This window comes from Heterodontus francisci, chromosome 7 (assembly GCF_036365525.1).
Source record: "Heterodontus francisci isolate sHetFra1 chromosome 7, sHetFra1.hap1, whole genome shotgun sequence".
Taxonomy (NCBI): domain Eukaryota; kingdom Metazoa; phylum Chordata; class Chondrichthyes; order Heterodontiformes; family Heterodontidae; genus Heterodontus; species Heterodontus francisci.
In genome coordinates this window covers 24744851-24769276 of record NC_090377.1, presented here as the reverse complement: position 1 = coordinate 24769276, position 24426 = coordinate 24744851, and the positions used below count along the sequence as shown (strand labels likewise).

General features: G+C 43.7%; 1 protein-coding gene across 3 annotated transcripts in view; it reads right to left on the bottom strand.

Annotated features, from left to right (window-relative positions):
* Nucleotides 1-24426, bottom strand: part of gli2a (GLI family zinc finger 2a) — a 407587-nt gene that overhangs the window by 246309 nt on the left and 136852 nt on the right. For all 3 annotated transcript variants that reach the window (XM_068034894.1, XM_068034893.1, XM_068034896.1), the window contains one exon: nucleotides 2075-2222. In XM_068034894.1, the coding sequence (XP_067890995.1) occupies nucleotides 2075-2192 (118 nt within the window). In that variant the 5' untranslated portion in view covers nucleotides 2193-2222. The remainder of the gene's footprint in view (nucleotides 1-2074; nucleotides 2223-24426) is intronic.

Here is a 24426-nt window from a genome sequence, read left to right as displayed (position 1 = left end):
GGGATCAAAAAAAAAATAAACCCACAAGACCCACCAATTGCTTTCTTTTCAAAGTATTTGCCCCAAATAATCCCAATTTTAAACATTTTTTAAGAAGTCAGCCTCCAATTCTTTTTAATGGGCAAGATAACAGCAAAACGAAGTCTGTTGTGATTGTTTGCATTTGGCACCATCAATCAGCCTGTGGCTCAGAGGACTGACTGAAAATGTTCAGTAGCTGGAGCTCCTAGTCCCTGTCAGAAGGTAGAGTGACATCTCGAAATGGCTAAAGACATAATAAAGCTTGCATATTACATCTGCGGTCGGAGGGAATTGATTTTTCTTCTCCAAGTGCATGTTATTTGGGGAAGTGCACTTTAAAGCTAAAGAAAATTATGGGTTATGTAGATTTAATGCTCCAAGCTATTAGGTTTGTTCTGTTTAGTGTGGAGTCGGTGAAGTTCCGTGAAGTCTTTCAATGTTGCCTCAAATCAAGGTAAAACTTCAGAAAATTAACTGATATATTTTATGTAGGGGTGTGTCACCCTGACTTCATGAACTCAGCATAACCCATGCAGCCTGTGCGAAATAAATAGCCCTAATACTGAGAAACAAGCAGAAAATATAACATCAGAGGGTCATAAACGTTTGCTCAGTATAAAGATATAGCTCATCCTATACTTTAAATGGAAAGATATGCATGTGGCAAGGGCCATCATGAGGCTGAAATTTCCACTGATCACTATTTGAATAAAGTCACTAACCTATCTGTTAACAACTTAATGAAAATGAAGAATTTGACATGAATGCATTAACCAGTGTGCTCGAAATAGCACATAGAGGAATTTCAACTCCCCCATCACCAAAGCTCCGCGCCTCTCCTCTCCTCGCCCATCCCCGGAGTTTGAAGTATTATTCTCTATGTCTTATGAGAATGTAAAGTGTGGAATGATGAACGGTCAAGTGATCAGTCAAAGTTCTTCCACAGACCATGTGCAAACACACTATAACCCTGTATTGTGTGTTCCAATCTGTATCTAAAACTTGATGATAGGACATCAACACTCCTTTCAATTATTGCACCACTTGGGTTAACCAATGAAAGGAATGAAAATCAGGTTTAGGGTAGAGAAGGAGCTCCATTCCCACAGCAGTCAACTACACACTTTCTACATTTTTCACATGATTACAAGGCATGCTCACCAAGGTGGGTCTCCAGACAAAAGTCTGGACTGAACTCCATCAATAAGATCATGAATGTTGTCCTGGGGAAAGGGAACACAGCTATCCCCCAAACCAAGCCATCCAAAAGCTCCCAAGATCTCAAAGCTCCTTTCATGTATTCATGAACATACAGGAGTAACATCTCTTGTCTAATACCAACTGCTCGCTACAGCAGCCCACTAAATTAGATGATTCAACCTATCCTTGGCATGAAACTAGGTCTGAACAAACAGCACTCACAGTGGCAGGCTGTTTCTGGTGTTTTTGCTTTTAAATAACTTTGGAGCAAACTCTGAATGAAATGCACATGGAATTGAATGAATTCTATAGGAACTGTAACAAATAAATGATTAAACAATTGCCAATACTGAAACATTCCTCCACAATCACGTGGTATCCAGAAAACGTAGACATGAATGCAACTATGATTACTCAAACCCGATTTAGTCACATTCAGTCCAGCAAGATTCGGTTCATTGGCCCCCCACGTGGCCCGAATCCAACACTATGGTAACTTCGCAAGTGGCTGGAATTCACCTCCTCCAACACTCTTCTTCCACTTGGCTCCCACACTAACTGGTAGCACAGTCAATAGATTTCTAACAGAAGTGACTGGTGCCAGGGCCTGCTTTCTGACTGCATAGAATTACATAGAATATACAGCATAGAAACATGGCCTTTGGCCCAACTAGTCTGTTTAAACTCCACACAAGTCACCTCCCATTCTATCTACCTCATCAGCCAAATTTGGGCTGTGCATCTGGATGCTCCTGTCTAATAAATAGGATGTGTGCTTAGTAAATGAGAATAGGGTTTAGATTTTCTGTGAATTGGAGGAAGCTTAGTGCAGGTTCTCACACTTGAGACGTACCTCGTGATGCTGCAGAGGCTGCTGACTTCTTGTTAGCTTCTGTGAAGACATCCCCTTCAATAATGGAACTTTTGCCCTCTTTCTTTTCAGCGGCAGTGGTCTGTGCTTGGGCTGCCATGGTAGCTGGTCATACTTCAGTAAACTGAACCTACGATAAAAGTTCAAACAAAAAAAAGGAAAACTGAATGAAACATTCTTTCCACTGTATTCTAAAACCACACAAGCGTTTTCTAATGGAGCGATAAACATTTACATGTTGTGCAATTACAGAGCGCGTAAGAATTAAACAGCTTCTTCCCTGAATAAGCATGAAGGCCACTGGTTAAAATGTTTATTAGTGAACAGGAGCTGTTTTTGCCCCCGCCAAGTACGATCTCAGGTTCCTACATTTATTGCCATTAAACAGTAATAATTACAGAGTTAAATAAAAGTGGCCTGCTTTTTTTTTTAATTCACTCACAGGATGTGGGAGTCACTGGCAACCCCAGCATTTATTGCCAATTCCTAATTGCCCTTGGAAAGGCAGTGCTGAGCTGCCTTCTTGAACCGCCACTGCTCATGAGGTTTTTTTGTCGCAGTTTGGTGCAACGGAGTGGCTTGCCGCACCACTTCAGAGGGCAGTTATGAGTCAGCCACATCACTGTTGGTCGGGAGTCACATACAGGCCAAACCAGGTAAGGACAGCAGATTTCCTTCCCAAAAGAACATTACAACAATCTGGCAATTTTGTGGTCAGCATTACTGATATTAGCTTTTTATTTAGTTAACTGAATTTAAATTCCCCAGGGAATTTGAACTTACAGTCACCAGATCATTAGTCCAGGCCTCTCAATTCCTAGTCCATTAACATAACCACTATACTACTGTACCCCCACAATGATATATTGATATATATACTGGAACATATGCTGCCCTTATATACAATCTGGAAGCACTCAATATGGTTTATAACTTCAAAGTAACTAATCACAATGCTTTTGCTGACCAGGTCCAAGATGATTTAAAGTCTTATCATTTTGTCATATATATCTCTGAAAGTACCAATTTTTTTTGTTACAGCATTAATTATTCTCTCACCTTGTCTCTTGGTTTCTCTTCCTCTTACCAGCCAAAAAGGCAGGTGGATAGATGACTATAAACCAGCTGTGAGAAGGTGGATGCAATCTTCACACAGGGATAGATCTGTCCCTGCCTCAGCTCATCCGCTGCTGAAACCCTCATCCATGCCTTTGTTACCTCTAGACTTAACTATTCCAACACACTCCTGGCCCGCCTCCCATGTTCTACCACCGGTAAACTTGAGGCCACCCAAAACTCTGCTATGTCCTAACTCACACCAAGTCCTCTTCACCCCTGTGCTCGGTGACCTACACCAGTTAAGCAAGGCCTGAATTTAAAATTTTTAATCTTGTTTTCAAATCCCTCTGTGACCTCGCCCCCTTTATCCCTGTGATCTCCTTCGGCCGTACAAATCTCCAAGATCTCTGCACTCCTCCAATTCTTGACTCTTGCGCATCTTTGATTTTAATAGCTCCAACATGTCTTTGTTGTACTCTTGCTTTCTTCAGCAATAAGGTACCAAACAATCTTGAGCTGAATGGTAGTTAAATACTAGGTTCTTTATTGTGAAGTTACAAATTTACAAGAGAGCTCTATCATACACATGTGGATACGTGACTGACACAACTCCAACTGCTATTATCACACGTTGGTTGACATCACTTCCTGTGATGTATGACGTACGCAAACTGTTAAAGTGACCTCACAACTGTCTTCAGTTGCCTAGGCTCTGGAATTCCCCACCTAAGCCTCTCCGTTTCTCTTTAAGATGCTCCTTAATACCTGCCTCTATGATCAAGCTTTCAGTCACCTGTCCCACTACCTCCTTATGTGGTGTGGTATCAAATTTTGTTTGATAATCACTCCTGTGAAGCACTATATGGCATTCTACTACACTAAAGGCACAATGTAAATGCAAGTTGTCGTTGTACAATATTTGGCCGATTCATTACCACTAGTTTCCCACCCAGCAATGAAAATTAAAATCTACCCTACATGTCTCACCTTTCCGTTCCCCCCACCTGTTTACCAATGGAGAAAGGTGGCTTGTCTCGCACTTTACCTGTGGGTGGGGTGGCTGAAGCCAGGAAGTCACTAGAGTAGGGTATCACAGCCATGCCCAAGAAGCCAATATCAACACAAGGAGTTGTAATTATGGGCACCACTGCATGAGCCCAGCCACCATGTGGTAGGTCTTCAACTTGCTGCCTGGTACATAGGAAATAGGAGCCGAGTAGGCCATTCAGCCTCTCAAGTCTGCTTTGCCATTCAACTAGATAAGAGGCATAAGAGCAGTGTTGTGGATTGGCTGACCAATACACAAACTGCCTAATTTTCATTTCCAATGTGAATAAAAATCAATTTTTATAATGGGCAAATTGAAAATGTACCCCATTACATCCTGGGGTATGCTCATAGTAGGCCAATGAATACATAAGAATCATCACATTGATTTCTAACATTGAAGCATTCAATATATTAGAGACACGCAGACAATTTACAGTCTTGTTGCATTTGACTAAGAGAACTAGCTCGCAAGTAGTAAGGAGTTCATGGACATTCAGAGTTCTGAGGAACAGACAAGGAATAAAGTTGGGTATTGTCATGGTCCTGTAGTTTTTTTCCCGAGAATATGCGGTGTACCTTTAAGGCTTGCAAAGGATCAGTACTGCTTTAAGAACCAGCAAGCCTTAGGAGTTAGAGAAAATGCATTTTCAGTTGCCTTTGGATACAACCATTTGGAGACTGCGATTCAATGGGTGCATTCTTGTAACCATGGATATGGCCACTGGGATTGAGCATCATGCGATACATTTGTTGCAATTCAATTTTGAACTGGCTTATTAGTTGAAGACAGCTTGTTCTAAGAGAACACAAAACTGACAGCTGGTTTTAGCACCTGAAAAAAGAGCTCTCAACCATTTAAACTGAAGGAAAAGAATTTTAGTCTGTTTAATTATTATCTTTCAAAATTCTAAAAGAAAGTCAAGCCAAAGCGGAGATCTCTGGTAATTTGAACTGAAAGAAGGGAAGTTAGACTGTGACAATCTTTTATCCCTCAAAAAACTCTAAAGTCAGATTGATTCTATTGAAAGTGTTTGAAAGTTGTTAGTTGTTGAAAAGGAGAAGGAAAGCATCACTTACTGTTGGAATTAGACTATGGACGGTTCTATTGTGGAAGAACTTTTTTACCCCATCGGACGACTGTGAGGACTTCAAGCAACATTGGACTGTAAATTTGCAAGGACTCTAATTTTTTTTCTATTTTAGATGTTGTTTATATCTTAATAGTGTTTAAGAATTTAGTTCTTCTAATTAAAGAGTTAATTTGTTGATTCAAAGACACCTGGTTTGGTTAGCCTCATTCAGGGGTTAATAGATGGTACAATTTGCCTGGGTCTTTCTTTAATTTGGAAAGTTTAAAATATATTAGGCAATCTGTGGAGCGACGAGATTGAATTAACAGTGCATTTCTCCCACCACAATCAAAATCGTATATTTTGTTTGGGGGCTTTGACTGGAACGGTCAGTCGTAACCTATTTATTTTGTTTGTTTCCATGGAGAAAGAAACTTTAGTGCCTGCTTCAAGTTGGACATTTCCATCAACGTCTTCAGGTGTGTATGTCAGATACAGTACTTCCTGTCCAGCGATCCTTTCTTTAGACAAAATTTCAGGCTTCACTTTTAGCAATTTCACAGCAATCAGTTTCCCAGTCCATCTGTCAGAAGACACTTCAAATTCCACATCATCTCCCACTTTGAGATCTTGAAGATTACCACTGTACTGAGAGCAATGGAAGAAGAGTCTGGCTTGACGTTCAGTGCACTGGATAAAACCATATGACGACAGCAGCTTTATCGATGATGTCTGTTTCACGCAGGGCTCCTGAGGTACCATTAGCAAAACCAGAGCGGCCACTGTTATGCAAGAGGTTCGGATCAAAGCTCATCTTGTGGTGATGTTGAAAATTGCACTTTGTACAGTTGTCTGATCTGTTTAACACACGCTCAAGAGGTTTTCAAAGTTGGTCAAAGAGGCAGAGAAAAGGATCTATCAAGCCATCAGAGAATTCCTATGCTTGCTGCACTGGAGAGCATCCGAGGACAGCACTGAGAAGAGTAGCGTTGGGAAGTGCTCTTTGTAGGCTGTTGAGTAGGCACTAACTTCGGTTTCAGATCAAATTTTCTTTAGCTGCAGTTTGCTCTTTGGTTGCTTCAGCTTATTTTTATTTCTCTCAACGTGATCCGAACTAGAAGCAGCAGTTTCTGATGGTAAATTCAATTCTATTTCACTTCATACTCAACAGCAGAAGCACTCCGGCACCGCCATAAGCAGCACGGCACATTACGTAGCATAGAAATGATACGGGAGAAAATGTAAATTGATCATTTCATCAATATAGTGGAGATTTTTTCATAGTTCATTAACTTGTCACATCAATCTATTCCTTAAAATGTGACGTATTTGTATCAATGTTAATGTACAATAACTGCAGGTTTGTGTATCAATTTACAGTTAGTAAACTGAATAATATTACGCATAATTCAATTAGTCATTTTAGGAATTCATTCATTATTGAAAGGGAGCAGATTAACAATGTAGTTTAGAGGACTCTTGCTCCACAGCTCTGTGATTTGGACTGAATCCTGGTGAGACTGACATTCCCAACAACTTGCCACATCAAGTGATGGATGGGGCCAGTTCTTATATGGGTCTTGCGGTGGGGCTGTGCCACCAACTGCCACTGCAGCTGCTCTCCGGGACAGAAGATTTGGCAGAGCTGGCCTCCCCCAAACAGAGCAGCAGGACTGCTTGGAGTGGCAGCAGATCCAGCGCACTTAAGCCAAATACCAGGTCAAGATTCAAAGTAGGTGACACAGGAAGAAAAATCTAAGAACCTACTCCTTGTAGAGAATTCCTTTCACTTCGCTACTTGGCCTCCTTTTAAAACACACCAGAAATTTGCCTTTCCCATTTAAAAAATAGAAGTAGTCATTGAGCCACTGTTAAGGTATCCAGAATATTATAAAACAGCATTAGAGCAGAGAAAGAATAAAACCATGTGGCGACAAGGGTGTACAAAAGCTTAAAATATTGTTTTATAAAAAATTGATTGCAGGAATATAATTTACAGCTTGGAATAATATTTATGTTACGACCACCACGCTCTTCTTTCAAATCAGGAAAGTTATTTTAGCAAGGAGAAATGTTCCATTAATGCAAGTAAACACAAAAAGTTGGGGTTGGTTGAATATTGGTCTGCTCATGTTTATCCTGCGATCAGTTTGATACCACAGATCTGTAATGAAATGAATAATATGCAAGACCTTGGGGTCTGAATCATGCTTTTAATTTAAACAAAGAAATGTCTCCCGTGTGGTGTAATGGCAACACTCCCAAATAGGCACTCAGTCGCAGATGACTAACGTCCCTTTAACAATCATCAGTTTTAACTCCCCAGCAAAATATGGCCTGTGTCTCCACATTATCTAATAGAGGCCCATTATACAAGGGATTAAACTAACTGAGGGTGAGATAGAACAGCAAGGTGCTGAGTCTAGAATGCTGTGGCAAGTTGGACAAAGCACAAATGACCACATGTTTATCTTGACTCCCATTGCCATAATTCAGGATTGGTATGTGGACCTATCTCTGACAGATTCCACCACAGGACTCCATTCAGAGATTAAAAAAGAAATGTACTTTCTCTCTGGAGGGAATGGGATGCCTTATTCATGAGCATCATCTCACCACCTCCCCCACCCAACCTCCACTGGACCAAATTATTAAAATGACATTTTGCTTTACAAAAAGATCCAGCCATGTCCCACTTTTGGGGCTCAGGCTACGTATGAAAAATTCTTATCCGCGAATTGACGTGAGTGTGGTTAGTGGTGAGTGGTGCTTCACGTAGCATGTGGTCATCACATTTGGGCACTGATATAAATGATGAAATGCTTTAAGATTGAATGCCATTTGTTGGAATGCAACAACAGTCTGGGTCAAATATGTCTGCCTGATACCTTGTGGGGTTTGGTCAATAACGTTTTGTGGTCAGGGAGAAAATTCACCAAGTTTCCACTTCTTGGAAGATTTACCTGTAGTTATTCATATCCTGTAATAATTTGGGCATGATGGGGCAAACTGCAAATGGCCAATTGGAAGTAATGAGCTTGGCCAGCTGAATGGTGTTTTCTTGTTTCACCCTTCTTGATAGGACAATAACCCCACTGCGTTTCGGTCATGCACCATCTTCATTCTCCCCTGTTTTTCGAGTAGTGTCTCCTGCATCTTGGAGAATTTGGACAGATGGTGGCTTGGCAGAGTCGTCAGCACTTGTTTGACAACCATGATCTCTGCTGGTGACGGTAAGCCCATATCCATCGGTGTAGCTCTGAGGTGGAGCATGGCAACATAAAAATCTTGTTTCGTTGTCCTACACTTCAGAATAAGTGTCTTGACTGTGCGAACCATTCGCTCAGCAAGACCATTAGATCTAGGGTAATGTGGTGAGGATGTCACATGGTTTACGCCCCATTTGGTGCACATATCCTTGAAAGGTTTACCTGTATACTGTGGCCCATTGTCTGACATGATTTCTTCAGGTGTACCGAATAGACTGAATATGGCACCCAATGCGTCTGCAACAACCGTGCTTGAAGTGTTTTTTACCTGTCTGATAATTGGATATTTGGAGAAATAACCAGTGACTAAGATAAAGTAGTCTCCATTAATGGAAAACAAGTCAGTGGCGATTTTGGACCAAGGGGCTGATGGAATCTCATGAGGGTGTAGAGGTTCTTTGCATTGTTGTGGCTGGTGGCTCTGACATGCCTTGCACATCCTCACTAACCTTTCGATGTCACTGTCTTTCCCTGGCCAATAAACAGTGTCTCGTGCCAGTTGTCTTGTTCACTCTATGCCCATATGGCCTTGGTGAAGTTGTGACAAGATGTCCTGTTGGAGAGCTTTGGGCACAATCACTTGTTTTCCCTTGAAGGTGACACCTCTTGAGATACCGAGTTCATCTCTGTAAGGTCAAAAGCATCAGAGGGTTTCTGACACCTCTTTTACCGTGTCAGGCCAGCCTTCTGTGATGAGGCTCCACAGTGCCTTTAGCTGTGGGTCATCTTCTGGTTCTGCTTGTAGTTGGTCACATTTGTGTTGACCAAAATGCAATAAATCAATTTTCAGCACATCTTCCAACTCAATGCCCATGCTGTCCTCTTGTAGATCCAGTGCTCGGATCGGGTTTGGCAATCTGCTCAGCATATCCGAGGTGACTATTTTGGTACCGGGTTTGTAGCCAACGTCAAAGTCATACCCCTGTACTTTCACGAAGAGCAGCTGTCGTCGAGGTGGTGTGCTTGTCAATGGTTTGTGCCAGATCATCTCCAATTTGTGGTCAGTTTGCTGAACAGGTGGGTGTGGAACCTTGTGATCCCAAACACCAGAGCAAGTGTTTCACATTCTATGTTTGAGTAATTGGATTGTGCTGGGGATGAATATTCGGACCCGAATGCAATTGGTTTGCCATCTTGTAGGATGCACGCTCCTAGCCCTTGCTGTGAGGCGTGACTTCCAGGATTGTCTTCTTCCTTAGGTCATAGTACTGCAGGGTTTCTGCTGACAATGCTTGTTTGAGAGACTCAAACATATATTGATGGTCCTCCTGCCAGACAAAAGGTATGTCTTTCTTTAGGAGCTCTCTCAGTGATGACGTTTTGTCAGAAAATTTGGAATGTATGCTGCCAAAAAGTTGAAAAACCCAAGACATCTCTGGAGGTCTTCTTTATCTTATGGGTAGGCATATGCTTTACATCTTCAACTTTGCCTGGGTCAGGACGGATTCTGTGGCCTGAATAGATGGACCCAAAGAAACTTATCTGACTCACTTTCCAACTGACACATCTTGTTGTTAAAAATGAGCACTTCGCGACGAGCTACTAACAACAGTGAATGGAGATTTCGATCATGTTCTTCTTTGGTTTTGCCCATTACTGCAATGTCATCAGCAATGCATATGCAGCCAGGCACGTTTTCTATAATTCTGTCCATATGCTGCTGAAACAGATCTTGACTGACAGATAAACCAAAGAGTAGTTGCTGGAAACAGTATCTTCCAAATGGTGTTCTGAAGGTGGTGACTTCTTGAGATTCCTTAGCTAAGTGTACTGACCAATATCCATGTTTTGCATCCAACTTGGATAAAAATGTGGCTCCTGTGAACTTGGGATTCAGTTCCTTTAATGTTGGAAGGGTTTAGATGCCACGAACCTGATTGCGCCATCCTTCTTCAGTACGCACGTAATTGAGCTGCACTGGTCTGTGTGATGATGCACATGACGGATGATGCCATTGTGTTTCATGTCATCTAACTCGCACTTAAGCTTTTCTTGTATGTGGACGCTGCACTTTCTGTGGGGGGGGGGGTGGCGTCAATTGATGGAATTGTATCCTCTCTCAGGTGCAGTATGGCATCGCCTTTGAAATCTCCTATGACATTGAACCGGTCCGGGTACATTTGTTGCACGTCACGGACTGACTCAATGCGGGTACCGTTGGTCTCTTCTGCTGTAATGAGTACCTTGGTGATCTCGTGGATGGTCACGATGTTGTGGTCCTTACATGCTGGTAGCCCTGCCACTGCTGGTCCACTTGTGTCTACAAGATAGAATATTTGTGGTTTCTGTGCAAACTTGCCATAGCTGCATTGCATTGCTGGTGTGTCACTGCAGGAATGGGTGACCAGTTGTACGCAGATCACTTGTCAATTGTATCAGTGATTTCTAATGACTCCAGTATATATCTGTGAGTATTCATGCTGCTAGGATATTTCCACTAGCTCTGGTGTCAATCTTGACCCTGGGTGTATGTTTGCCAGCATTCTTTGTGCACACTATGTTAATAGTGGCAAAAGCTTCCAGTTGTTTGACTTCATCAACATGATGTGTCAAGTTCACAATGTGGAACACCTGTTTGTCTTCTAGCTGAGAATACCCCTCGTTCAGTCTTGTCTTAGGTCTGTTTCGCTGTGGACTTTGTGTATCAGCTCGCATTAACGCAGGTCTCTGGCACTCTCCTTGCTGTTGTTGTGCCTGCCTTCTGTTTTTCTGTGTCCTTCTGGAGCTTCTGGCTGCGCCTTTGGAGCCAGATTTCTTGCATTGGAGGACCCAGTGTCCTTTTGAGCTGCACGCCCTGCACAGGTCACAAAAGGAAGGACAACTTCACGGTGAGTGGGACAAACCACACATAACACACACTTTCAACCTGGTTATGGTGCCGAAACTGTTGACTGCACTAGTGCTTGCAGATGCTGTTGTCCAGCTGCAATGCCTTCATATTTCCTGATATCTTCCAGCAGCACATCAATGCTGTGACCTTTTTCCCCCAAGAGGTCTTTCTGAGACACTTCAATGGGTGTTGATACAATCACTAACTCCATTATTTGGTCCGACAGCTCAGTTTCTGAGAAATCGCATTCATTGCCCTTACTATGGCATCTACTGACGGCCTACTCTATTGATTCCTGTGGCTGTTGGCTGTCGGACGTCAATTTCAGGCAGTGAATTCTAAAATTCACTTGTAATCGGAGCAGATCTTAAAGCACTTTCCATATTTTTGCGGGATCTTTCTGATCCTCATCAGATAGTCCAGAGGTGTTGATTCTGTGTAATCCCAACTGCTAATAGTATTTTTACAGCCTGTTTTTCTGGTTCTACAATTATTTGGTCTGTGAAGAATAAAGCATTCTTTGTTTGAACAGTTGGAACTCAGATAGGCTATCCAAAGCCTTTCAGTTCATGCTGGGAAATTTGGTATCCATATTTCTGCTGTTCTTTTGCTTTAAAACTTGTTCTATGACTCTGCACTGTTTCCCCTTTAAGAGACTCTGTTATTTATATTAGCTGCTTTGATTGACAGGAGGTGTTTGCTGGTGCTGTGTGTTTATCTTGCTTCCAGCACTTAGGTCTGTTCTGTTTAGACAGCTGCTCACTAGCTGCTAGAGTTTATGTTCTTCACACTCGAGTGGTTTTCATGTTTTCTTTACTGTAGCTTTGTGAATGGAGGCCCTTATTTATGCTCGCGTGGTTTAACTTTTTTTAACTTTGGCTGTGTGAAAGAAGTTCTGTAGAGATCAGGGTTTTCCCGTGTTTTTTCTGATGAAAGCCTCCTGTAATGGTGCCGAAATCGATCAGCTCAGGAAAGGAGTCGGGTCTTCCCCTTTTTTTTTTACACTGAGCGTTTAGAAAAAGATAATCTTTTGAAGGACTTCAAAGCTTTTATTTTAAAGAAGTATCCTTCGTCTTTTGGCACAATGACTCACCCAATTTATTTGCAGCCTGCCGTTCTATGCTTTGTCTTCTACAGCTTGAGGTCAGTTCTTTTTTTTTCACTGTTTGAGCCATTATTTTTTTTTAACTTTCCAGTAGCTGTAGGAATGGTCGTTTTCAAAGTTGTTTGACCTGTGGTCTTCAGACTGAGACTTTGTCTGCTTACCACAGCTGTCACCATGTAATCAGTTATTTTTGTGTTGTCTAATGCAACACAAATGAAATGCCAGAGTCCAGTTGTTGATGATCTCAAAAAGGTTAATAAAACAGCTAAACTATTGTATACAGTACAGAGCTTAACTATTTACAGAACCTTACCCAGTGTGTTACAGTTGCAGAGTGACTCTGAGTCACATGACTGCATCCTGGTTCTTAGCTCATTAGCATACTAAGATCTTAAAGGGACACCACTCTTAAAGGCAAACACACAACATGGGATTGGATTGCCATCCACCTCCGGCCCCCTGCTTGAGCTGTGTCTACTGCCAGCTAATTTCTACGTGGCACTGACTGCAGTCCCAGAGAGGTTTGTGGCCCAGACTGCAGTACCCCACTCCCCACGACCACCAGTGAAAGGGAACAGTGTGTTGGGCGAGGGGTGGGCAGGGGGATATGTGGTGGGATGTGGCATGCGAAGGAAGGAAACCAGAACGGACAAAAAAATGAATCAGGCATTTAAAAAAATTAGCATTAGACTCCTACATACTAAATATCCTGGTTTACTGGTTTAAATTCATTTCCCAAGGAAGGTTTCATTTCTGTTAAAGCCAACTTTCTTTTTCTCAAAGTAGATTATTTTAAGAGGCTTGACTGTAATAATCAACAGCTAATTCCTGCCTAACTGGAAGTGCTTTTGAAGCTTTGGCTTAAAGATGCATTCCTTTCTGGATCTGCTAAAATACACAAAAATTAAATAAATACTGAAGTGATATCCATCACTTTCCAGTCTCTGGGAAGGTGCTTGAATAAAGAGCTGCACTTTCTTTATACAAAATATGTGTATATTTCACAGACAATTTCCTTAATTCATAAATCATTTCTAAATCTATTGTTTCTCAACTTCTTTCCTACTCCAGTATAAATCTTCAATGATGCAGTGCTGTATATTGATGCTACATTTGCTGTCAGTGCATTGATTGAGATCATGTCCTACGACTGATAGATCCTCTGGGACTGGGACCTTAGTGCACTATCCCTCGTCAACCTCTCTGCAGCCTTCAGCATGGTTGACCACACAATCTGGTTCCAATACCTCTTCTCCATTGTCCAGCTCTGCAAGAGTGCCTTTGCGCAGTTCCACTTTCCATCTGTATAAGTGTAGCCAGCACATCTCTAGCAATGGTTTCTCTTTCAATCCTAGCCTCCCACCCCTGCCCCCCAGACTGTCACCTCCAGAGTTCACATAGGATCCATCATTGTTCCTCGTCTACATCCTGCCTCTGAGCTTCAGCATCTGCAGCCAAAGGGTCAGTTTCCATATGTTTGCTAATAATATTCAGCTCACCGCCATCTCTCTTGACACTTTGATTGCCTGGTTGCTGTTAGCCTACTTGTCTGACAGCCAGTCCTGGATATGTCCTCATTTTCTCCAGCTGAGCATTAGGAAGACCAAAGCCATCACCTTTGTTTCCTAACACAAACTCCTTTTCCTTGTTGTTGTTCCATCCCCGTCCCCAGCCACTGTCTCCAGCTGAGCCAGACTACTCGCAACCTCTGTTCAGTTCAACCCAGATCTGATCTTCAGACCTCATATCTTCTCCAGTACTGAGACCACTTAACTCACAATGTCCCAACATTGCTAACTGCCACCCTTACTTCATGCTCTAACCCCAGTGAAGCCCTTATCCATGCCTTTGTCATCTCCAGAGTTGACTACTCTGGTGTTCTCCTTGCTGGTCCTTGCACCCCCTCCCCCCATTCTAAAGATTCCAGAAACTAAAACATGCCCAAAATTCTGCTGCCTGTATCTTATTCCATATTAAATCCCGATCACCCATCATTCTGTTTTCATGTGCATTGCTTCCGTGTAATCAAATACCTCAAATTGAAAGTCCTCATTCTTGTCTTTAAATTCTTCCACGGCTTCACCTCTTCCTATCGCTATTGTGTCCTTCAGCCTACAACCCCTGCTCCCCAAATCTCCATTTCTCTAACTCTGACCAGTTGTGCATTCCCAACTTTTTTTGCTCCATTAATGGAAGAGCATTCAGTCAGCTCAACTCTGTGAACTACCTCCCCTAAATGTTTCCACCTCATTCACCTCCTTTAAAATCGTCCTCAAAACACATGTCTTTGACCAAGAGTTTGGACACCCTTCTTAATCTAACCTTTCCTGGCACAGCATCAGATTTCTACCTGCCCACGTACATTGAGAGGTTTTTACATTAAAGGTGCTATATAAATGGAAGTTACTGTTATATCGACAATCATAAACATCTAACTGAATAATAATTTTAAAAAGGGACCTAAAATGCACAGCTTTCTTCATGTGAAGATCAGGATGTAATTAAATCAGGCACACAGGGCCGGAATTTTACACCTTCCAAACGAGCATGGCTGGTGGCAAGGGGGGAGCGTAAAAATGAGCGGGAGGCAGGGGAACCCATTCCCAACCCCCTCCTCCCTCCACCCCCCCCCGCTGCAATTTTACGCGGGGCAGCAGCAAGAAATGACCTGCCCACCCCAAGACAATCAAAGCCCTAAGTGGCCAATTAACTGGCACTTAAGGGCCTCCACCCATCGCTGCGGGTATTTTACTCTCGACTGGTGGGCAGATGTGACCTCAAAAACCTTGCCTGGTGAAACCAGGCAGCCTTCTTGTGGGCTGGTGGGGGGATTTCCTGATTGGGCACCTTGTGCCCCATGGTGGCCTAACCCCAAAGCCCCAATGCACAACACTCCCCTCGCTCTCCTAATTAACCCCCTTGCCTTGCCGGGGCCTGACTGAGTGTCCCCGGCGAGGCCCGAAAAACGTACCAGTTTCTCTTGCCTCTGATGGCTGGCTGTAGTTCCACAGTGGCCACTGCTCCCAGTGGCGATGCTGGGACTAAGAGCTGCCAGCCCACTCCATTAAGCGGGACTTCCTGCCTCAAGGAGGTGGAAGTCCCGCCCAAGACCAATTAAAGGCCTGGGGAGCAAAAAATCCCCATCTGGCTCCCCAGGCCCAGCGGAGGAGGGCTCGTCACCTAATTTTCGGCCAGTGGACAGGGCCCCGCACCCAACAAAAAATTCCGGCCGCTAGCTTATATTGAAAACTAAATGATGTAATGACACCGTGTTTTAATTGCTGTGCAAGTGATTGTCCACATGGAGAGGTCCAGATTTTTATTGTGTATTAGTGGCAGAAGTCCATATTGGATGCCAGGCACTATGCTAAAGGCTAGAGGAAAGGTCAGGGATGGAAAGTACCCAAGGAAGATTTGTTGCTTTGCCTAGAAGCTAGTTGTAGAACAGCATCTCCAGAGCCTTGGAAGCAGGCCATCTGACAGGCTCTGCCTAAGGAATTCTATATACTTGGAGGAAATTTGAGAAGTTGGGGATAATGTTAAAGAAAGAATGTAATACTTGCATTTACACAGCGCCTTTCAGGACCTCAAGATGTCCAAAAGCGCTTTACAGCCAATGAAATACTCCTCAGCTACACATAGAACAAAAGGTCAGGGTCATATGCCCCACAATGGAAACATGGTAACCTGCAAAGATATCCAAAATTGTAGGTCCTACAACATTACAACAGCTAGCGGAGTGGTGTTGAGAAGGAATCGTAGCCAACTAAGAGAAGTATGCAATATCCCAATTGCGCACAGTGGAGTCAAAAGAACGCACTCTGACGATGAGGGTATGACGGAACAACAGGACAACAACCAACACAGTGACAACATGCCTGCAAACTCAAAACAGCCAGGGATGACATCCCCAGAAGGTTATACCATAACCAGATCTGGAACAGTTGTCAAACCACCGAAATGTTATATGGACGTTTAAGCTTCTGCACGTGTAAGGTTCATAATCTCTTTACCTGTGTAAATAATTTTGATGTTATCTAATTTTATGTGTTTTTACTTTTAGTATATGAGACTTATCTTTGGGAAGAAAGGGGATGTTGTGTGCCTTTAAGAGTGATGTCCCTTTAAGATCTTAGGTAGGCTAATGAGCTAAGTACCAGGATGCTGTCATGTGACTTGGAGTCAGAGTCACTCTGCAACTGTAATACCCAGTGTGAGGTTCTGTAAATAGTTAGCTCTGTACTGTATATAATAGTCTAGCTGTAAATAAACCTGTCTGAGATCTTCAACAAACTGGACTCCTCACGTCTCATTTATGTTGCATCATGCAGGGAGGTGGTGGCGTATGGTAATGTTGCTGACCTGGTAATTCAGAGTCCAGGCTAATGTCGGGGGACATGGGTTCACATCCCACCAAGGCAGATGGTGAAACTTAAATTCAATTAATAAATGTGGAATTAAAAGCTAGTCTGGTGACCATGAAACAATTGTCAATTGTTGTAAAAAGCCATCTGGTTTACTAAAGCCCTTTAGGGAAGGAAATCTTCTGTACTTACCTGGTCTGACCTACATGTAACCACAGCAATGGGGTTGACTCTTAAAATGGCCTAGCAAGGCACTCAGTTCAAGGACAATTAGAGATGGGTAACAAATGCTAGTGATGCCCACATCCCACAAACAAATAATAAAAATAAGACAACATAAAAGAACTCATTACACCCCAAGGCAAATGAAAAAGGCAGAGAAGTAACAAAGCACCACAGAGCAAAATGAATAATTGTGGAGCGTTATAATTTTGACACTTTAGTTTAGTTGGGCTTTGCTTTTAACTAACTAAGATTAATACAGAAGCTGTGTGGTTAACCTACGGCAGATTTGAGTGAGCACAGTTTGAAAGCCGCTTGGCCCTATGGGAAAATGGTCAACGACAAAAAAATGGGGCTTAACTGAATGTCAGGAGCATTACTGTGATGTTTGGTTACCATTATTATTCTGGAGGATAGTATCTGTGAGCAATTACTTGGAATTACAAACAGATTTATTCTTCATCCTGGACACAAGAAAAAAACACATGCAAGAAAATGAATCTCCTGTAGGTTCCTTTGTTAAGGACCAGACAGCGAGCTTCTATTTACATTTATTTCTGAGTTTTGTGTTCAATGACCACAGCATTTTCACCAATTATTTTGTACCCAACATCATCACTCCCAGATCAGATGCAGATTAAAAGCCCCTTTACTCTGCCCCCACAAGGTGCTACGTATCCTCAAATTCCAAAGGGCATGAGCATGGCCATTTCTCAGACATCTTTTTGGCCTTACTAAGTGACCAATTTAATGTCATTACAGCCCCTTTTTGCCTTGCACCAGTATCCCTTTTGTCATTTAATCACAACTTCCGTCCACCTTATCACAGTCATTTTCCTTTTGTTCTTTGCCCTGCCCCCTTTTCCCTTGGCTCTGTTCTCACTTAAAATCTGTAACTACTTCCAGTTCTGATGAAATGTCATTGACCCGAAACGTTTCCCACATTGCAACAATGACTACATTTCGAAAGCACTTCATAGGTTGTGATGTGCTTTCGGATGCCCTGAGGTTGTGAAAGACGCTATATAAATGCAGGTTCTTTCTTGTTTTCTATATTAAATATACATTATACTTTGGTTCGGTTTTCCCAGCATCCATCAGAGCAATCTAACACTCTTTTAGTGGCCACAAATGCCACTTGGCCTGCTGAGTGTTTCCAGCATTTTCTACTGTTAGTTTAGTGCTAATTTGTGTTGAATTAGGGGCAGTTTTGTTCTGCATTGGCCTGGATTTGCTACAATTTGGATTTGGACTCCCCAAATGGATTTTTGTTTTAGTATTTGATCTCGAGTGTATATTGATTACCAATTCTCCTTGTCCTAAGAAGGTGGTGGGCCTCTTATGCGGTGAGCAGCAACTCAATGTTTTGCTAGGCTGCTTCAAATGATGGGCTGAAATTTATGGTCCCGCCACCAAAATCAGTGGCAGGCGAAGCTTTGCGGAGCTGCCGCAATATTAAGCACGGCGATATTAAGCGCGGCGTCTCAATTAAATAGCCGGGTAGACCGCCCAACCCAATGACGAGGAGGGGGCGAGGTGTCCGTCCCCGGCAATGGCTAATGCAATTTTTAAAGGGTTTTGAGCCCTACATTTCAATTTAAATACACACAAAACACTTACCTTGTGCACCTGACCTCCGCTCCCCACCACCCCCCCCCCCCCCCCCCCGCCCCACCAAAGTTCACTTTATCCCTTCCCACCACACAGATCCGAAGGCATGGGAGTGCCGGCCACTGGCATCAATATCACACCAGAACAGATGGCGGGAGTGAGAAGGCAATTTATGCGTTAATTTTCATTAATGTACATATTTACATTTGGCTCCCATCGCCGAGCGGTGAGGGGGTGGTGGTGCCGCCACGAGGCCTCGCTGCTGCTGGCAATATCGGGCCAGGCCTTCCTGGCGTCGAGGCCCGTGGCGGGCCTCTGCCAGAGCCATTTTCCAGCTCCCCGCCCCCCAACCGTCACTGTAAGTTTAAAAGTGAATTCCCTTTTGTTTTCGGAGGACCAGGGGACTGCTGGGTAAGGAAAAGGGTATATATTTGTGTGGTTTAGAATCTCTTTCTTTTAGTTTCGGTGACTGCAGCGTTGATAGCAACGGAGGTGCGTGAACGGGCTTACAGCTGAGAAGTCAATTTCAGCGTAAGTTTAAAAGTGAATTCCCTTTTGTTTTCGGAGGACCAGGGGACTGCTGGGTAAGGAAAAGGGTATATATTTGTGTGGTTTAGAATCTCTTTCTTTTAGTTTCGGTGACTGCAGCGTTGATAGCAACGGAGGTGCGTGAACGGGCTGACAGCTGAGAAGTCAATTTCAGCGTAAGTTTAAAAGTGAATTCCCTTTTGTTTTCGGAGGACCAGGGGACTGCTGGGTAAGGAAAAGGGTATATATTTGTGTGGTTTAGAATCTCTTTCTTTTAGTTTCGGTGACTGCAGCATTGATAGCAACGGAGGTGCGTGAACGGGCTTACAACTGAGAAGTCAATTTCAGCGTAAGTTTAAAAGTGAATTCCCTTTTGTTTTCGGAGGACCAGGGGACTGCTGGGTAAGGAAAAGGGTATATATTTGTGTGGTTTAGAATCTCTTTCTTTTAGTTTCGGTGACTGCAGCGTTGATAGCAACGGAGGTGCGTGAACGGGCTTACAGCTGAGAAGTCAATTTCAGCGTAAGTTTAAAAGTGAATTCCCTTTTGTTTTCGGAGGACCAGGGGGCTGCTGGGTAAGGAAAAGGGTATATATTTGTGTGGTTTAGAATCTCTTTCTTTTAATTTCGGTGACTGCAGCGTTGATAGCAACGGAGGTGCGTGAACGGGCTTACAGCTGAGAAGTCAATTTCAGCGTAAGTTTAAAAGTGAATTCCCTTTTGTTTTCGGAGGACCAGGGGACTGCTGGGTAAGGAAAAGGGTATATATTTGTGTGGTGGCTGTACCCGAGACACTACACGTGTAGTGTCTCCCACCCACCCTCCTCCTCTAACCAAAAAAAAAGGACTCTGGTGTGTTGATAAGGTAAACTTTTTATTTGGGAAGTTCTGTCCGTTGGATTGCTAACCTAACAAGTTTTGACTTTTTGTTTTTTTGGTTTTTCAGTAGATTTGTTGGGAATTTGGAATAGTGGGAATGGAGATTAAGGCAGTTGTATATTCCTCCTGCAGAATGTGGGAGGTAAGGGTCGCCAAGAGTGTCCCTGCTGACTGCATCTGTGGGAAGTGCACCCAACTCCAGCTCCTCGAGAACCGCGTTAGGGAACTGGAGCTGGAGCTGGATGAACTTCGGATCATTCGGGAGGCGGAGGAGGTTATTGAGAGGAGTTATGGGGAGGTAGTCACACCTCAGGTAAAAGAAGTAGGTAGATGGGTTACCGTCAGGGGAAGGAGAGGGAACCAGCAGGCAGTGCAGGGATCCCCTGTGGCTGTTTCCCTCAACAACAGGTATACCGTTTTGGATACTGTTGCGGGGGACGACTTACCAGGGGTAAGCAATGGGGTACAGATATCTGGCACAGAGTCTGTCCCTGTAGCTCAGAAGGGAAGGGGGAAGAGGAGCAGAATATTAGTCATTGGGGACTCCATAGTTAGGGGAACAGATAGGAGGTTCTGTGGGAACGAGAGAGACTCACGGTTGGTATGTTGCCTCCCAGGTGCCAGGGTTCGTGATGTCTCGGATCGTGTTTTTGGGATCCTTAATGGGGAGGGGGAGCAGCCCCAAGTCGTGGTCCACATAGGCACCAACGACATAGGTAGGAAGAGAGATGGGGATTTAAGACATAAATTTAGGGAGCTAGGGTGGAAGCTTAGAGCAAGAACAAACAGAATTGTTATCTCTGGGTTGTTGCCCGTGCCACGTGATAGCGAAGCGAGGAATAGGGAGAGAGAGGAGTTGAACACGTGGCTGCAGGGATGGTGCAGGAGGGAGGGATTTGGTTTCCTGGATAATTGGGGCTCTTTCTGGGGTAGGTGGGACCTCTACAAACAGGATGGTCTTCACCTGAACCAGAGGGGTACCAATATCCTGGGGGGGAGGTTTGCTAGTGCTCTTCGGGGGGGTTTAAACTAATTCAGCAGGGGAATGGGAACCCAAATTGTAGTGCCAGTGTACAGGATGTTGAGAGTAGTGAGGTCAGGGATATGGTTACAAGGAAGCAAGAGGGCACTGGCAAGCAAGAACCTGGTTTAAAGTGTGTCTATTTCAACGCCAGGAGCATCCGGAATAAGGTGGGTGAGCTTGCAGCATGGGTTGGTACCTGGGATCTCGATGTAGTGGCCATTTCGGAGACATGGGTAGAGCAGGGGCAGGAATGGATGTTGCAGATTCCGGGATTTAGATGTTTCAGTAAGAACAGAGAAGATGGTAAAAGAGGGGGGGGGGTGGCATTGTTAATCAAGGAGAGTATTACAGTGACAGAAAGGACGTTTGAGGACTCGTCTACTGAGGTAGTATGGGCTGAGGTTAGAAACAGGAGAGGTGAGGTTACCCTGTTGGGAGTCTTTTATAGACCTCCGAATAGTTCCAGAGATGTAGAGGAAAGGATAGCGAAGATGATTCTCGACAGGGGTGAGAGTAACAGGGTAGTTGTTATGGGGGACTTTAACTTTCCAAATATCGACTGGAAATACTATAGTTCGAGTACTTTAGATGGGTCAGTTTTTGTCCAGTGTGTGCAGGAGGGTTTTCTGACACAGTATGTAGACAGGCCAACCAGGGGCGATGCCACATTGGATTTGGTACTGGGAAATGAACCCGGCCAGGTGTTAGATTTAGATGTAGGTGAGCACTTTGGTGACAGTGATCACAATTCGGTTAGGTTTACCTTAGCGATGGGCAGGGACAGGTATATACCGCAGGGCAAGAATTATAACTGGGGGAAAGGAAATTATGATGCGATTAGGCAAGATTTAGGATGCATAGGATGGGGAAGGAAACTGCAGGGGATGGGAACAATCGAAATGTGGAGCTTATTCAAGGAGCAGCTACTGCGTGTCCTTGATAAGTATGTACCTATGAGGCAGGGAGGAAGTTGTCGTGCGAGGGAGCCGTGGTTTACTAAAGAAGTTGAAGCGCTTGTCAAGAGGAAGAAGAAGGCTTATGTTAGGATGAGACGTGAAGGCTCAGTTAGGGCGCTTGAGAGCTACAAGCTAGCCAGGAAGGATCTAAAGGGAGAGCTAAGAAGAGCAAGGAGAGGACACGAGAAGTCATTGGTGGATCGGATCAGGGAAAACCCTAAGGCTTTCTATAGGTATATCAGGAATAAAAGAATGACTAGAGTTAGATTAGGGCCAATCAAGGATAGTAGTGGGAAGTTGTGTGTGGAATCAGAGGAGATAGGGGAAGTGTTAAATAAATATTTTGCGTCAGTATTTACAGTAGAGAAAGAAAATGTTGTTGAGAATACTGAGATTCAGGCTACAAGGCTAGATGGGATTGAGGTTCACAAGGAGGAGGTGTTAGCAATTTTGGAAAGTGTGAAAATAGATAAGTCCCCTGGGCCAGATGGGATTTATCCTAGGATTCTCTGGGAAGCTAGGGAGGAGAGTGCAGAGCCTTTGTCCTTGATCTTTATGTCGTCATGATGACAGGAATAGTGCCGGAAGACTGGAGGATTGCAAATGTTGTCCCCTTGTTCAAGAAGGGGAGTAGAGACAGCCCTGGTAATTATAGACCTGTGAGCCTCACTTCGGTTGTGGGTAAAATGTTGGAAAAGGTTATAAGAGACAGGATTTATAATCATCTTGAAAAGAATAAGTACATTAGAGATAGTCAGCACGGTTTTGTGACGGGCAGGTCGTGCCTCACAAACCTTATTGAGTTTTTCGAGAAGGTGACCAAACAGGTGGATGAGGGTAAAGCAGTGGATGTGGTGTATATGGATTTCAGTAAGGCGTTTGATAAGGTTCCCCACGGTAGGCTATTGCAGAAAATACGGAAGTATGGGGTTGAAGGTGATTTAGAGCTTTGGATCAGAAATTGGCTAGCTGAAAGAAGACAGAGGGTGGTGGTTGATGGCAAATGTTCATCCTGGAGTTTAGTTACTAGTGGTGTACCGCAAGGATCTGTTTTGGGGCCATTGCTGTTTGTCATTTTTATAAATGACCTGGAAGAGGGTGTAGAAGGGTGGGTTAGTAAATTTGCAGATGACACGAAGGTCGGTGGAGTTGTGGATAGTGCCGAAGGATGTTGTAGGGTACAGAGAGACATAGATAGGCTGCAGAGCTGGGCTGAGAGATGGCAAATGGAGTTTAATGCGGAAAAGTGTGAGGTGATTCACTTTGGAAGGAGTAACAGGAATGCAGAGTACTGGGCTAATGGGAAGATTCTTGGTAGTGTAGATGAGCAGAGAGATCTTGGTGTCCAGGTGCATAAATCCCTGAAGGTTGCTAACCAGGTTAATAGGGCTGTCAAGAAGGCATATGGTGTGTTAGCTTTTATTAGTAGGGGGGTCGAGTTTCGGAGCCACGAGGTCATGCTGCAGCTGTACAAGACTCTGGTGAGACCGCACCTGGAGTATTGCGTGCAGTTCTGGTCACCGCATTATAGAAAGGATGTGGAAGCTATGGAAAGGGTGCAGAGGAGATTTACTAGGATGTTGCCTGGTATGGAGGGAAGGTCTTACGAGGAAAGGCTGAGGGACTTGAGGTTGTTTTCGTTGGAGAGAAGGAGGAGGAGAGGTGACTTAATAGAGACATATAAGATAATCAGAGGGTTAGATAGGGTGGATAGTGAGCGTCTTTTTCCTCGGATGGTGATGGCAAACACGAGGGAACATAGCTTCAAGTTGAGGGGTGATAGATATCGGACAGATGTCAGAGGTAGTTTCTTTACTCAGAGAGTAGTAAGGGCGTGGAATGCCCTGCCTGCAGCAGTAGTAGATTCGCCAACTTTAAGGGCATTTAAGTGGACATTGGATAGACACATGGATGAAAATGGAATAGTGTAGGTCAGATGGTTTCACAGCTCGGCGCAACATCGAGGGCCGAAGGGCCTGTACTGCGCTGTAATATTCTAATAATATTCTAAAACCCCTGAAGTCGGTGGGGGGCGGCGGGGTCTGTAAAATCCACCCCAACATTAAGACTCGATCATGTGGTGTTCGATGCAAATCACACCAGTTCCCTTCCATGAAGTTATCAGTAAACTAGTTGGGTTTTTACGTCAAACTGGCAGTTTTTGTGGTCATTATTGCCTAGTGTTACTTCAAAACTTATCAGATTTATTAAATTCATACGCACACAAAAAAATGACAGACAGCAAAATGGCCGGGTTGGTCCACCTGGCCTGTCTAGTACAATTATCTGGCAACTGAATACATGCCTCCACAATGCCTCTCATTGACTAGAAATGAATTTTGCATCCTACCATATTGGGATTTGAACT